The sequence below is a fragment of the Rhinoderma darwinii genome, chromosome 7, assembly GCF_050947455.1.
Source record: "Rhinoderma darwinii isolate aRhiDar2 chromosome 7, aRhiDar2.hap1, whole genome shotgun sequence".
Classification (NCBI taxonomy): domain Eukaryota; kingdom Metazoa; phylum Chordata; class Amphibia; order Anura; family Rhinodermatidae; genus Rhinoderma; species Rhinoderma darwinii.
Window position 1 is genome coordinate 132,427,399 of NC_134693.1, and position 15,536 is coordinate 132,442,934.

General features: G+C 42.7%; 1 protein-coding gene across 5 annotated transcripts in view; it reads left to right on the forward strand.

Moving 5' to 3' along the window:
• The window catches only part of SETD5 (SET domain containing 5), a 96,383-nt gene that overhangs the window by 42,362 nt on the left and 38,485 nt on the right, over positions 1–15,536 (forward strand). For 3 of the 5 annotated variants that reach the window (XM_075834065.1, XM_075834070.1, XM_075834067.1), the window contains 3 exons: positions 3,170–3,234; positions 10,747–10,930; positions 13,317–13,422. In XM_075834065.1, coding sequence (XP_075690180.1) covers positions 10,860–10,930; positions 13,317–13,422 — 177 coding nt within the window. In that variant the 5' untranslated portion in view covers positions 3,170–3,234; positions 10,747–10,859. Of the gene's footprint in view, positions 1–2,935; positions 3,041–3,169; positions 3,235–10,746; positions 10,931–13,316; positions 13,423–15,536 lie in introns of those variants that run through there. The other 2 variants (XM_075834069.1, XM_075834066.1) reach the window with 2 other exon arrangements.

Consider the following 15,536-nt stretch of genomic DNA (forward strand, 5'->3'; position numbering starts at 1 on the left):
GCCCTGACACAGATGTGTACACAGGCTTAGTCCACTTTCACGTGGCATATGTTTTGTTAATATTTTGTATCCATATTTGTAAGCTAAATCCATTGAAAAGGTGCAATTATTTCCATTACTGAACTTTTGGTCTTCAAACGTTAATAAAACTTACCGCCGGTCAACTACAAAATTGCATAATAGGCTTCGTTCACATCTGCATTGGGGTCCCGTTCTGACGTTCCGTCGGAGCTTTCCGTCAGAACGGGACCCTGAACAGACACAAACTGACGCAGACGGAAACCAGAGGTTTCCGTTTCCATCACCATTGATTTTCAATGGTCCGGTGCCCATGGTTTCCGTTTGTCTCTGTTGTGCACCGGACCCGTCGTTTTTATACTACGCTATTGCTTCCGGCAAAACTACGGATGCGGTGCACAACAGAGACAAACGGAAACCATGGGCATCGGATCCGTCACCATTGAAATCAGTGGTGATGGAAACGGAAACCTCTGGTTTCCGTCTGCGTCAGTTTCTGTTTATTCAGGGTCCCGTTCTTACGGAAAGCTCAGACGGAACGTCATAACGGGACCCCAACGCAGATGTGAATACTCTCTTAAGGACTTGTTTTATGTCTACAGCATTTTGCATGTTTCTTAGGAACGCGAACAGATATACGTGTGCAGTGCGATCTCACGCTGTACCACAAAACCTGGTCTTTCCAGTTTACGTGTTAAAATCCTGTGGCTTGAGTCTCCTTGGCACCAGCGTAATTAATTTCTATGTATTACCTTCCATTCTTATTTATTTTTGTATAGGAACCCTTCCTGACTGTAATAATTAGCGTTTGATACAATTGTGCCCAGTCTAGACAATGTTTTGTGACCTAGACAACCTGGAACCCTGCCTTACATGTTACCTACACTGATAATTTGTAGCAAACTGCAGGACAGGAGAAAAATACAATTGTAGCAAACTCACCTGTAGGTATTACTGAGGGGTGTGTAGTCCCTGCATATGAACAAGAATGCTTCTATTCACTGACTGTAAACAGATCTTAAAACTGATGAGAAATAGAAACAATGTATATTAGGAACTTGGAGGGGGTTGTCTCATCTTGGATTCCTTATTAAGGCTTATAGAAGTCATAGACGGGGGGTGGGGGGGGGGCGGGGAGGCTTCGTTCACATCTGCGTTGTGGCATCCGTTTTAGCGGATCTGTTGAAATAAAAATAAAAAACGGACAGACAATGCAACGGAAGGTAAAATGTTTGTTTTTGACGGATCAGTTTACCGTATCTGTCAAAAAGATGGGACTCTGTTCTTTCAGTTTGTCATCAGCTATAACGGATCCGTTTTTATCTTTGCATCTTTCTTGCTTTCATTTTAAGTTTTTTTTTTGCAGGCGGAAGAATCTGCCCAAAATTCCTTACGAAATTGAGGCGGATTTTGACCTGCCTGCACTGTTTGCCGCAACCACTTTCTCTGCTTCCCATTGCCGTCTGGTCAGATGTAAACGCCTGAAGAAAGGGCATGACACATATTCCCATGAGCGGGGAAAATGCCTCCGGCCCCAATTGAAATCAATGGGAGGTGTTTTCGGCCGTTTTTTTGGAGCTGTTTCCGCGTCAAAAAGAGCGCCAAAAACTTGTGCAGACAAAACCTGATCCGTTAAACGTAATGCATAACTGATACAAACGGATGGCGTACCAGTTTGTATCCATCATCCATTGGCTTCAATGTAAAACAAACAAAACAGAAAGCTCCTTTCCCTCAGGATTCCGTCATTTTTAACTAAATGAATAGCACAGCAGACTACGGTATTTCTTATGTCATAAAACGTAAACGTGACGGAACAAAGCCTAACTGAGCATAACTGATGCAAAAATAAAACCCATTGAAATCAATGGTTTTTTTTTAACGGAAACGTTAACTTCCGTTTTGTGGTCCTCTTGACGGAGACGCTAGAACGGAAGCCACAACGCGGATGTGAACGCAGCGCCGAGGGCACTCTATTAAAAATAGAGGCTAGGGCAGGCCCGACCCATCCATGTGTTACATGTTGGGCCATTCAGTGTCCGCTGCAGGTGAAATGTATGGCTTTCCCTGGTTCATAACCGCTGATCGACAGGGTTATGCGGCTGTTTCCACGGCGATCAGTTAATCACGGGGCCAGGGTCAAGAGGTTGTGGTTAATTGAATACATCTTAAATCCATAAATAAAAATTATATTTTTTTGATTGAACGGGTTCTATGTCATCTCCATTTCCCAATTTAGTTATGCACTGAAAAAAATAAATGCAATCTCCTAATACAATTACTGCATAATGGATCCAGTGCACAGAAAGTGTTGGTATTTTTTATTATAACTGACTGCTATGACCAGCTTCGCATCACACCGTATAATATGTACAATATATTGTGCGTACTTCTCTATAAACATACGTATTGTTATAATGCTTGGCTTCCTGCACATTTTTCCTTCCTGTGCATCACTTGATATTCATCCACCGAGGGATTGACTGACCTTTTACCATGCAGGTTGTGGAATCGTTCCTCCTTTGAATGGAATCTTTTAAAGTGCCAGGCACATTTTCTGCTGTGAGGGAATAAAGCAATAGTGCACAGATAATAATTTCTGCTCCTCTATTCTGACTGGTCCTTCCACCTTATCTCATCCAGGTGTCTGACTAGAATAGTAGTGTGATCCTCACCTGCCTCCTGTCACAATCTTTTCCCTCCTGTCGCTGTGCTGAGTCCCTTCTGTACATTTTTTTCTATAGGCAGACTTAAACACACTACTGCACAGCAGTTTTTTTTTTTCTTCTTCTTCCCCCAATCCCACACATTGCTGGAGAACGTGTTGTGATCTGAAACCGTTTGAGTATGTCTTGGTAGTAAGAGAGCACACAAGGAAGAGAGGGGTGTGACAGAGCCAGGGAGAAAGTCTTTATACGTGGTAATCCAAGGGACGCCACTGGTAGTCACATTAATGCTAGCTCACTCTGATCTCTAATATGTCACACCAGCCGGCAACGTAGAAATAACAGTTACCTGTCATGTACGTAAAGGTGCGATGAGTCGCAAGGCTTGTTCGTAAAATATCTTCAATGCAAATGCTAAAAAAAGTGGTGTGTGTGATGTTTTTATATGATCCCCCTTGTAACCTGTCACTTCTCTCTTTTTATAGCAGACTTCCAGAGGACGCTGGGAAAAGAGATTATTGGACCCTCACGGCCACGGGCCAGTCTAAAGGTAAATATCCCGAATTGTCCATTTGTGACTTGTTTCATGTTATTCCCTTCATTGTCATGTGTTGTGTTACAGGCCTCACATGGGTTAATATAGGATCTCGTTTTCTTCTGGAATGAGATGTTCTGTCTAATTGAGCCACATAGATGGCAGAGAATTCTCCACGGGAAGATTTGGGGTCAATAGCTTTTTCAGCCACACCAAGGTGTCTGATAAATCGTAGCGCCTCCTGGGGACAGGATGAGGGAGGCAGTCCAGTCTGTCTGCCATTAGCACGGGCTGACAGCAGTGCTGCAAATCTCACTATTGATTTAGAAGGAGCTGGGAGGTTAGGACGTGCTCGCCTTGTTAGTGCTGGGAGCCTTGCTGCAGAGTTCCAGCTGTGGACAGAAGAGGAGGGGGAATCGATAGCGAGCGCACAAGTGATTTGGTGCATATTGCTGGAGACATAAGAGATATCTCTGTAATACGCAGTGCACTAAACAAAGCAACTAAATGGCATTCATATTTTTAGTCATTTTTCATTCTTTTTTATTTTCTCATGTATTGTAAGATTAATTGACGCGCAATCATTTTCGTTTTTGGTATCGAAAATTTTAAGACCTTTTACATTGTAATGTTGATCTCGTCCATCTTTTGGCATATGTTGCTTTTAGACACGAAATGCCTTGTAGGTTATATAGACCAGTGGTCTCCTACTTGTGAGACTCCAGCTATTTCAGAGCTACAACTCCCAGTATGTCACACAAGCCTGGACAAATCCTACAAGCCAGGTAGCCGTTGTGCCATTTTTTTGGGCCACTTTTAGGTTGATAACTATAAGGCCTTGTTAACACGGCGTGTGTTTTACGCGACGGAAAACATGTCAAACACATGTTTTATTCTTCCCATTGACGTCAATGTGTAGTGCATACTGTTTAAAAGACGTGTAGTGTAAAAAAAAAAAGCGTCGGGTCTATTCTTGGCGCTTTTTACGCGCCAAAAACATGCCTGATTCCCATAGTCAACAGGAGTCCTAATTACGTGCCAAAAATGTGCACAAAACGCGTCAAAAAACACCTGTATTTTAAAAAGCACTTTACAAAAACGCTAGCGTTTTTAACACATTTACGCGTTGTTTTTTTCAGCCCCGTGTGAACAAGGCCTTAAGCTCTCATTGGTGGAACACTAAAAAAGGCAATTTTGGCTCCTGAATTGGTCCAACTAAGGTCTACAGTATTTTAGGCATTCTGGCCTAACTAGAAAAAGGGAGTAAATCACTATTTGCTGCAAGTGGGGGGCGTTTTGACTGACCTGACCTTGGGTATTATATATTTATCTCCTTGCACGGTTCCCTCCGTTTATAGAGCGTCAGTCGTCCGTTTCCAGTAAGAGAGGCCGGGTTTTGACATCTTTGCAATTGCATTCAGAACTAGAATGGTTAATAGTTAAAAATAAAAATGGTGAGTGAAGTTTCTGCCGTCCTGATCTACCGTTCTTATATTATTGTGTGGGCTGTTGAAAACTCCATTGGTTTTCAGTGTGTGTTGTTTTGCTGCTGTGTAGGCTGAACAGATTCGCCTTGAACTTTTATTTTATATTTCAGCAGCACATTATCACCGTGCACTGTCCTTACCTGTGGTGTAGTGCAGAGCAACCAATAATACCAACTAGATATCACTGCATTACCCTGCCGCTGCTATGTATATCAACACATGTCCTGCTGCATCTGTATATATGACAATCATTGTTGGCTCGGTGGTTAGCACTGTTGCCTTGCAGTACTGGGGTCCTGGGTTCAAATCCAACCAAGTTTGTATGTTGTCCCCGTGTTTGCGTGGTTTCCTCCGGGTACGCTGGTTTCCTCCCACACGCCAAAAACACGTCAATAGGGAATTTAGATTGTGAGCCCCAATGGGGACTGTAAGGACCTCTGTACAGTGCTGCAGAATATGTTGGTGCTATATAAGTGACAGAAATAAGTAATAATAAAAGCCCAAAAATATCTGTATCTTATTCTTCTATCTTTGGCTGTGTTCACATATTGGGATTTTTTTTGTTGCTGTTCTTACCAAGCGTGTTGGGTTCTTGGGATAATTGCTACATGTAAATCTGGTAATGATGGGAAATGGTAATGATATTCATATGACCTACATAAAAATGTTCACGATCCCATCGTGTCTATCAGTACAATAGTAGAATGTAAATGGTGATTGGGGGCGGTGGGTTCCCTTAAATAAGGAATACCAGGGATATATTTTTCGAGGCCTGAGACCTGTGTCGAGATAATTATCTGGATGTCTGATTAGTGAGAGAATCTTATATCAAATGGGTGCCACCATGATGAAATAATAATACCTGGTAGACTCTGCTGAAATGCACTTGTCCTGCCCCTCTTCTCTAGTACATTCCCAGACACTACAGACCAATCTTCTTTTTGGGGGATAGAGATGGTTTGCTGACCAGGTGATCATCATATGGGTCTCTGTTTGCATTAAATTATGGGGGTTGGAGGTGAATGCGTTTGTATGGGGTCATTTATTGGGCATGTTAGCACTCAATAGTTGAGCATTGACAAAGCATCACATATGCCTTATCTAAAGGGAACCTGTCTATGAACTGTAAGGCCTCATGCGCACAACCGTAGCCATGTGTACGGCCGTGATTTTCGCGTCAGCCTAGGGCGGAGTGTCACCCGCAAGCCGCCCACAAATCGCGGGTCATGCACATTGCCGCGGCCATTATTTGCTATGTGCCTGGCCGTAATAAGACATGTCCGTTCTTTCTGCGGTCCGGGCTCCTGGGCCATGCACGGACCGTGGAAACCACGGTCGTGTGCGCGGCCCCATAGGAATGAATGGGGCCACAATTCTCCCGTGGATTTTCAGGGAGAATTGCGGCCGCAAAAGCACGTTCTTGTGCATGGGGCCTAAATGATCGGAGTTTATATTTAAAGAGGGTTACAAAAATAAGAGATCCCTTTTATGCCTATTTACTCTTCATTTAATATAATCTGGTCATTCTAAACCCTCCAGGAGACCCGAACACCACTAGAAATTCCACTAGCACCACTAACACCACTAGCAGATTCCAATACAATCAGGCTGCAATTTCTTATCCAGAAGGAAATGACGTGCTGACGAGATGAGATCTTCTGTCCTGTGTCCTGTCATTTCTTAGGTTATATTACATTTGTTTCCTCTTTCTTTCTTTTACTTATTTATTGTAACTTGTTACAAATGGAGCAGTAAATCTTTAGCCTGGTCGTCTGAATTTCTAGGCCTCGGTTTGTAAGAACTGTGAAGGGTGTATCACAATTACAACATGTTTCTTCTTGACGCCTGTTGTATTTTTTTTAATTTTTTGTTTTATTTTTTTCCAGTCTTGCCTAACAAAGGCAAAGGTTATCAAAAATATCTGCAATGAACAATGAGACAAAGATTCATGTGGGCAAACCGGTTTATAGATTTTTAGTTACCGCAAAACGTGGGTCCTGCTGATTCTAAACATGTAGATGTGTTGCTTTTATTTTTTATTTTCTTTTTATTTTTCTTATACTTTGCCAAGTGTGTCATTTGTTTTAATGCAAGGAATCATTATTTTGCTGTATATTTTTGTGGATTGTGTCTGAGGATACGAACATAGAAATCTAATTATTGGGGGTTTTTTGTTTGTTTTTGCGCAGACTATTTCTTAAGTTTGTGAACTACATTGATGTATTTGACCGTTCGTCATACATTGGACTGTCTGTAGGCCCGTGGATGCTCTGTTCACAAACTATTACACAGGTCGCATTAGAAACTGGTAATACATACATTGATCCTTTTAATAGAATTTATTTATTAAAACTAAAAGCAAAACTAAACTAACAGATTCACTATGAACTTCAGGCATCTCTTACGTCAATGGCTTAATTTTTTGGAGGAATTGGGAACTAGTTATTACCACCCATAAGCTGCGTATAGGGGGTATCCAGAAATCATGTCCTCTAAATAAAGTGGTGAGGTGGTATTGAGCTCCCAGTGAATCCGTAGTATCAATTGGAGATAGGAGTAGTCACCCAGTCCTCACGGCCATGTTATAAGGAGATGTAATGTGGTACCTATTGCCTACGAGCCCATACGGTATTGCTACGGCTCTAGTGCATTACATTACTTTTAATGGGGAATAGGAGCCTCGTGAAGGCCTATGGGTTTATGGATATGTACTGGTTCTGTGCACACAGATGTGACGTGCATGATCTTTTAGGGTCCGTTCATACGAGTCGATTTTGCCTATTGCACATTTGACACGCAATTACTACAATCCGCGGCAGATAACCCAGGCACTTCGGTCGTGGAAGTGCAGCGGATCCGTGTGCATTCAATTGGTCTACTCCTCAGCTTTTCCGTGCAGAAATAAAAAGCCTGGGAATTTTCTATAGTATTTAAACAAGGATGCGCAAATCCCATTCACGTTAATGGGATGCGTATTGTCTAGAATCCACGCCGAAAGCAGTCTCCTATCCAACACGTGTAAACGTACCATTACTGTTTTTGCTTTTACAGCTGTGAACGTTCTCATAATATGGACATCACTGAATGGTAATATTGTTTTTTTCAGTTGCTATAAAGACGACATTGTAAGTTGAGCTCTGTATATGTCACCCCTGTTGTATTGTGTGCAACGTTTATGATTGTGGTCTGGTTAATGCAGATTTTCAGGCATCTTGTTGATGCTTTTGCAAGAAATGAACAGCAGTCTATTAGCTATTGTAACGCTGCAATTGTTGTCGCGTCCCTGTTCTTTCCAGATATGATCCTAATTGTTCCAGAGCTTCTATTCTAAAGAGCAGGCCTTGTGATAGGCGGCGGTACACTGAGTCATTGATGGAGGTTTGCACACTGCACTTATATTATTCACAGTGCGTTTTGCAATTATTTTTTCAGGGCAGTCACGCGTTTCCACCCAAAGCAAAGAGTTGCAAAATAGATTAGTATTTTCCAAGGAAAAAAAATGGTGCACATAGAACATAGATGGTGCAATTTTTTAGAGGATCTGTCACCAGATTTCACAATACGTTATTAAAGGGTAACTACGACAAGGCTAACGTTCGACAAACTTCTGACATGTCATAGTGAAGTTTTGATTAGTGGGGGTCTGAGCACTGAGACCCCCACCAATCGCTAAAACGAAGCAACAGAAGCGCTCGTGTGAGCACTCAGCTGCTTAGTTTCTGTTTTGGCTCTTTCTGGAAAGCCGATGTATCGGTGTACATGGGCTCATAGACTTTCTATTGAGTCCATACTTCGATACATTGATTTACGGAAAAAGTCAAACCGAAACTAAGAGGCTGAGCGCTTCTGTCGCTTCATTTTAGCGATTGGTGGGGATCTCAGTGCTTGGACCACTAGCAATCAAAACTTCACTATGACCTGTCAGAAGTTTGTCAAATGTTTAGTTACCCTTTAAATAGATCTTAGACCAGATGAAGCTGGTGTACCAACTATGAAAATCTTTGTAAGACTGGCTGTATAGTCCTTGGTTTTCCGGCCTGATTTTAAAATGAGCATTTTATGAGATGAAGTATATGCATAATATTTCAATCCCCTCCCACCTAGAGCTGACAAGCTCCTATCAGGGTCCCTCCTCCCCTGCACCATGCTGAAATCTTGCACATGCTCAATAGAAGCTGCAGTCGCCATGAATCTGTAGGGAGAGCCTGTCTTTCAACAGCAGTTTCAGTGTGGAATTACAGCTTGTAACTCCATCTGCTGCTTGCTTTTACTGCAGAGCCAGGAAGACTACAGCTTGTACTGAGCATGTGTGAGATTTCAGCATTATGTGAGGACGACGGATACCTCAGCTATAGGTGGGAGGGAATTAAGATTATATCATGCATATACTTGATCTCATAAAATGCAAATTTTAATTTCGAGCAGGAAAACATTTAAGAGGGTTATACAGCTATTCTTGCATGGATTTTCGAAGTTAGTACACCAGCTTCATTAGGTCTAAGACACCCGTTTAATATGTCGTTTTTATTGTATAATCTGTTGACCACTCCTCTTCAAAGTGCGATTTAGGTCAAATTGAATGTGCATGTGAATATCTATGAAGGAGGGAGAGGTAATTGACCGACCGCCAGACAGATCAGCCACTGCATATCTTAGGAGGAAGGGGACACAAAGCTCAAATGAAATATGGATATTCTAAAGCTACCCATACACATAGGGTACCTGTCAGCCCAGACTCCATTTCCCTCATAGCAATTGTTCGGAGGAAGATGAGCATGATGGACTTCTGGCGCTGCATATCCCTGGGGAAACAAAAGATCAGACCGGTTTAAATACAGCCTGTCCTATGTGAGTCTGACAATCCTTTGTACAATTAGATCTGATGTGTATGGAGGACTTTACTGTTGTATGTGGGATATGTTTGTAGCCAGGTAAATTCTCGTGAATGGAAGGAGTTTTGTCTTTGAAGCTGTCTGGATGTTATTAGGAATCGAGACTGGTCATGTTTAAGATGTCTCCTCCACAAGGCAGCCTCATTGAGCAGCTCGAGACCACAGGAATCTCCACAGGCGCAGGCTTGAGTTAGTTTCTTTTAGCTTTCGTGTGGCACGCAAATATTTTATGCACCGCCGTCGTGGCTTCGAATGACCCAATGTATAAGTTTAGTAAAAAGTTCTACTTTTATTTAAGGCTCTGTTCACATCATGGTGACTTATTTCTTTTACTGTATACAGTTGTATGGAATCGCATAGGCTACTACGCTATTCCATACCTTTTCCTGCTGTATACCGCCCCGACAGAGGCTGGAAGGAACACTCTTTTTGGCCTCCGGGGCAAATGGAGCCCTATGGATTCACTTAGCTTTTCCGGTGTACGTGCTGAGCATAGATCACAAAATGTTCTGAACAGAACCTAAAATGCTCTGAGAGAATGAGATTAGGGTGGCTCGCTTAGGACGAAGCTACACAGGTGATTTATTGCATAACCTTTTTTTGTACAATTGGGAGAGTGTCTACATGCTACAGGACAAAAAAAAATTAAACCAACTTTGCATAGTTGCGAATGTTACTTTAGTTGTGAAGTGTTAGGGCTTGTCCACACGTAACAGAATTGCTGCTGAAAATTGAGACTGGCAGACATTGCGCTGCGGAAAAAACGCACAATTTCCTACGGTTTTTACTGCTGAAAACGGTGCGGATTTTGTTGCGTTTTTCTCAATGTTTGGAGATGGTGATATCTCCTCTAAAAAACAAAGCAAGTCAGTCCACTTTCCGCAGCAGGAATTGACATGCTGCAGTCCGAAATATACGCGCCGCAGGTCAATTTCTGGTCGTAATTTTTACGCAGCGTGCGGATGAGATTTGTTAAGTCTCACCCACTTTGCTGCTACTGGATTCTGCATATTTTCCATCTGCAATTCTGGATGGAAAATACGCAGCAATTCCGCTACGTGTGTGGACGAGCCCTCCACAAGGTCGTCTTCTGGTAACTCTACCTATAGAACACGTCATGTAACTCTCTATCCCTCTCCCTTTTATAGGTTTCCTCATGTCCGTAAAGAGTCTCTCGTCGCTCTGCGGCTCTCCGCCCTTGGTGTGGTCAGTCGCTGCGATTCCGACCCCGTGATTCTCTCCGACCGTAGTGCCGGACGTCATGAGCATTGTAATCCCTCTGGGAGTCACCACACCAGATACATCCTACTCAGACATGGCTGCCGGATCAGAGTAAGTCTACTTCTGTCTAATCTTAATCCTGTTAATTTACAGGATGGAATCAAGGGAGCTATTGGTTGCATCCACAGGACGACTTTATAGGTTTGAGTACATGAAACGAACGATCCTTGAATTTTTGCTGCAGCAAGTACCCGAGGAGCGCTGTGCTATGTGGATCCACCGCGTAGCTCTACCATAGACCTGGTAAACCGCTCGACACCACACACTGGGGATGATATGACACCTTACGCCGTGTGCTGCTTGACAGATGAGGGGACGTCGCACAGTCAACCACAGTTTCTCTTAAGTTAAAACGCTAAACTAATTTTCAGATTCAAGAATAAATTATCATGCAAAAAGTGAAACTCCTGGAACAGTAGGGAAGTATTGTCGGCAAATACTCAGTCCTAGTCCCTGAGGCGTCCTGGCTAATCTATAGAAATTACGTTGCAGATAGGGTTACTGAACCAAATGGCACATTCATTTAGAGACTAGGAAGAATCACGTACTGGACGCTATTAGTCTTGTTTTGGGTCAGAGATGCTTTGTTAGTTCAAGGTCCGTGATTGCATAATAGGATGTCTGTCCGAATTCATTTTGTGTTTTATTTGTGCTGTAAATACAGCAATGTTTCCTTATTTCTAAGAATGGATTTTCTGCGGGGGGATCCTGTCATTTCCCATAGAGTAAGGGCTGTGTCTGATATAAGTTTTATGGTTTTAGATCGCCACCTACTGGCACACCTGAGTATTTACCCATTTTAGTTTTCCCTTTCTAACAAAATGGAACGTATGCATTTTATTCTGATTAAATAGGCACCGAATACAAAAGGCAACATGGGCTTTGGTTTATCACTTTTGGAAATGTGGCTTATAATCTCCTATCTATCTATCTATCTATCTATCTATCTATCTATCTATCTATCTATCTATCTATCTATATATATATATATATATATATATATATATATAGAATATTTCAGTTTAGACAGAAGTCGTAATATAATGTGCTGTGATAATATGGAGGCAAATATGGCAATCAATGGCTCCAGCTTGGGGCTTAGTAGGTGGACGAGACAGCAGTAATAACCCTCCAAACTTCTGTGCTTGTCTTTCTTGCCCGTTCACTGTTAATAGCAGGCGGTGTCCCCCTCCATCGCCACCCAATGCTCTAGTAAAGCGATGAGATCTCTGGTGCCACCAATGGACAACAGCGTCTGGCGATTCAGATTCAGGGGGCCCAAGGGCCACGTGTGCCCATGATCAGGCAACACTGGTTTAGTCATACAATGGTTTAATAGATCAGTGTGTGTGTGTGTGTGTGTGTGTGTATATAACACCATTCCTTATTGGCTATGCAGGGGTTAATCTTTTATAACTTGTCACTTGTGCTGTAGTTCTACAACAACTGACCACAAATCGTCTCTTTCTCAGTTTCTCGTGGCAGTTTATCTTCCGTTACTGATCAGCGGTTGCGAAGCTGACTACCAGTATGGCGGCTGCTCCTGTTGTCACTTCTGCAAAATTGGCAGTTGAGACTGGGTAGAAAAGTCTCAGTAAAAAAAGAAAATCGGAACTAACTTTGTCACTTCTGATATTGTAATATATAATTTTTAATATGAGTACTCTTCAGAAGAAAATATTGGTGGATAAGTCCTATTGCGTCAACAAGTATCCGAAGGCCTCATGCACGTGACCATATTGCTTTTACGGTCCTCAAAACTATGGGTCCGCGGAACCACAAAAACCCCTTGTGCATTCGTTTTGTCATCCGGAATCATGGATCCATAACCATTCACCAGTATTGGTGAATTCGCAAATCGGGACCGCGAAATGACTTGTCCTGAGTTTCTGCGGCCCCCGCAACGATCTTTGTAAGTCAGTCGTGTGCATGGGGCCATAGAAAAGGATGGTTCTATAAAATACGGTAGTGTGCATGAGGCCTAATTCTGCGAAAGTCTGTAGCGCACATTGGGGGAGATATTCAAAGCAAGATGTGCAAAAATAACTGGTGTACGTGCCACGCACCACGTTTATTATGTGTTGTAGACGCTTTTTACGCCTCACTTGATTGTTTTGAAAGTCTAGAACAAAAAGCGTGGCTAAGAGTCATAAATTGCACCAGATTTATTGATGGCATTCACCATTCATGTGGTGCAAAATATTGGTGTAAAGTACGCCAACCATAAGATGGCGTAAGGAGGAAGACAAGTGTCTAAACGTCTAGCAAGGTGCACCAAATTTGTGCCGCTTTGATTAATTGGCCACAGATTCTGCATGTCTGATCTATTCTTACCCTGTTTAGCTTTTAAGATCATATGAATAAAATTCTTCCCCATTGAGGCAATATATACAGTTAGGTGGATTTTCTTTTAATTGCTTATATTTTATTTCTTTAGCCCTGAATCAGTTGAAGCCAGTCCAGCAGTTACCGGAAAAACCATCTATGCAAATCAAAATTGTCCAGGCAGCCAGAGCCACGGATACCGAGGTCTGCCGTACGCCGTAAGTACAAGATGCCACTTTTCCGTGATACTGGTCACCCGATTACTAAACAACCGTTCCTGAAAATCGCTGTCCGTTTCAACGATCTCGCGTCTCCAGTCACCGTATCAGAGACGTCCTATTCTGAACTTCACATATCATACGGAAGTACCCACTTGCATTGGCCTTGAATGCTTTGAAGTGGGGGAACCTGTTAAAACATGAAAAACTTCAATTGACCTACCATAGTGTCTATAAAAAGGACTTGGGATGCTAGGGGAAAACTATCTGCCCCTGCTTGTTTGTTACTTGTGCTCGCAGCGTCCATGGCAGGCCTAATGTTGATGATGAAACAGCTGGGTGGATACCCAGTACCGGTCCCCTCTTCAGTCCAAATCCCACACATGCTCAGTGATTGCCGCACTGGCCCCTATGTAAGTAAACGACAGTAGTAGCCGTCGCCAACAGCACGTTCTGCCACTTATTCCTATCAATGTTTGAGCGATATGGAAATGCAGATGGACGCCTAATAAGATATTGGATTTCCTAATACAAGACTTTGCTTTGCACAGCTGAGAAGATGGTTAAAACAACGGATATGAACATGGTTATGAATCAAAAGGATTTTTCACATTCTTTTTTCTTTTTATAAAACATATCGAAGTTACTCGTGAAAAAATAGGTACTATGTATATTCGTGAAATAGAAGTAAAACTTCAGCCATATTTCTAATGATCCAGTACGTGTAAGTGCTATGATCAGGGTTTTATTTGGGGGTTTTACCCTCCACTAGCAATGACCTGTAAATGGTTTATCAATAAATCCCGCTTTACTTCTGCTTTTCCTGTGAAGCCATCGTGCACTTTGCAATTTTTCGTCGTCAATGTAACGAGCTGCCTGTCCGAGAGCCATTATGCTGCAGGACTCGCGTCTTCTCCTCTTCATCGCCCCTGAGTTTTTACGCTGTGTGTGCTCACACCTGTCTCTTCGTTTACAACCCCCTGTAATTGTTCCATTTCCATCCTCTAGGACCCCCCGAAGCTGCCCATACTAATCAAAATTTTTATCAGCAGATCGTGGCATATTCAGAGGGACCCCAGGCTCCTGCATGTCGTCCATTCCCAGGACAAAAGAGGAGCAACCACTCTGCGTTTTCTCATCTGGTCCTATCTCCCCCTGATAACTGATGGCCCAATAAGCTGCGCCTGTCCGTTATCTATTGTGTATGGGCAGCATTACTGTTTTGTTTTTTTCATCATTGGTTTTGATGCACACCAATAAAATAATTTTCAACGTTTTCCTAGAACTGCTTCTTTATAGGGAGTCTGTCTTCAGGACAGACCCCTTTTAACAAACACCAACACCCCCCTCCCCAAAATGCTACCCATGAAAATGTGGTGTCCCTTATGGTAATAACACATCTCCTCGGCTAATTGGTGCATTCACAGTTCCTTACATACTCCTAGATGGCCAGCTTTTTGTCAGTGCGGCTTAAAGACGAGCATGGCCTGTTTCTCTTAGATTCCCTAAGTTAAGGGGGTCTCTACCTTCTAATTCCCCTTAAGAAGGAAAATGTGGTAATACTGCAGGCATATAATACAAGGTTTTGCTGTGGTTTTGCCAATGCCATGTTTCCATTTACAGTATAGGAATCGAAGGATTATAAACTACACCGGGAAGAAGAAATCAAATATCTGGAACCAGACATGCATAACTACTATATGAGGGCACTATTAGTGGGACGGCCAAACTACTATATCGGGGCCATAATAATGGGGTGGATGGGCCTAGCTACTGTGTGGCGCCACCTAGCTACTGTGTGGCGCCACCTAGCTACTGTGTGGCGGCGCAGAGGACATCACTAGGGTGTGGCGCCACCTAGCTACTGTGTGGCGGCGCAAAGAGGACAGCACTACTGTGTGGGGAGACCAGTCTTAATACTGGAAGGGGGGATCCTGGAGATCAATTTCAGTCCGCACAGACTACACAGACTTGTTTTTGTACATGTGCCTTTCATGTGACTGAGTGACAAGATAACCGGAAGAAAAATAAGGGGGTGGAAAAAAAAAAGGCGCTGTGATATCATGACTGTATGTGCTTATAGCTCCAACCTTCAAGAGAACCTTTCACTATGC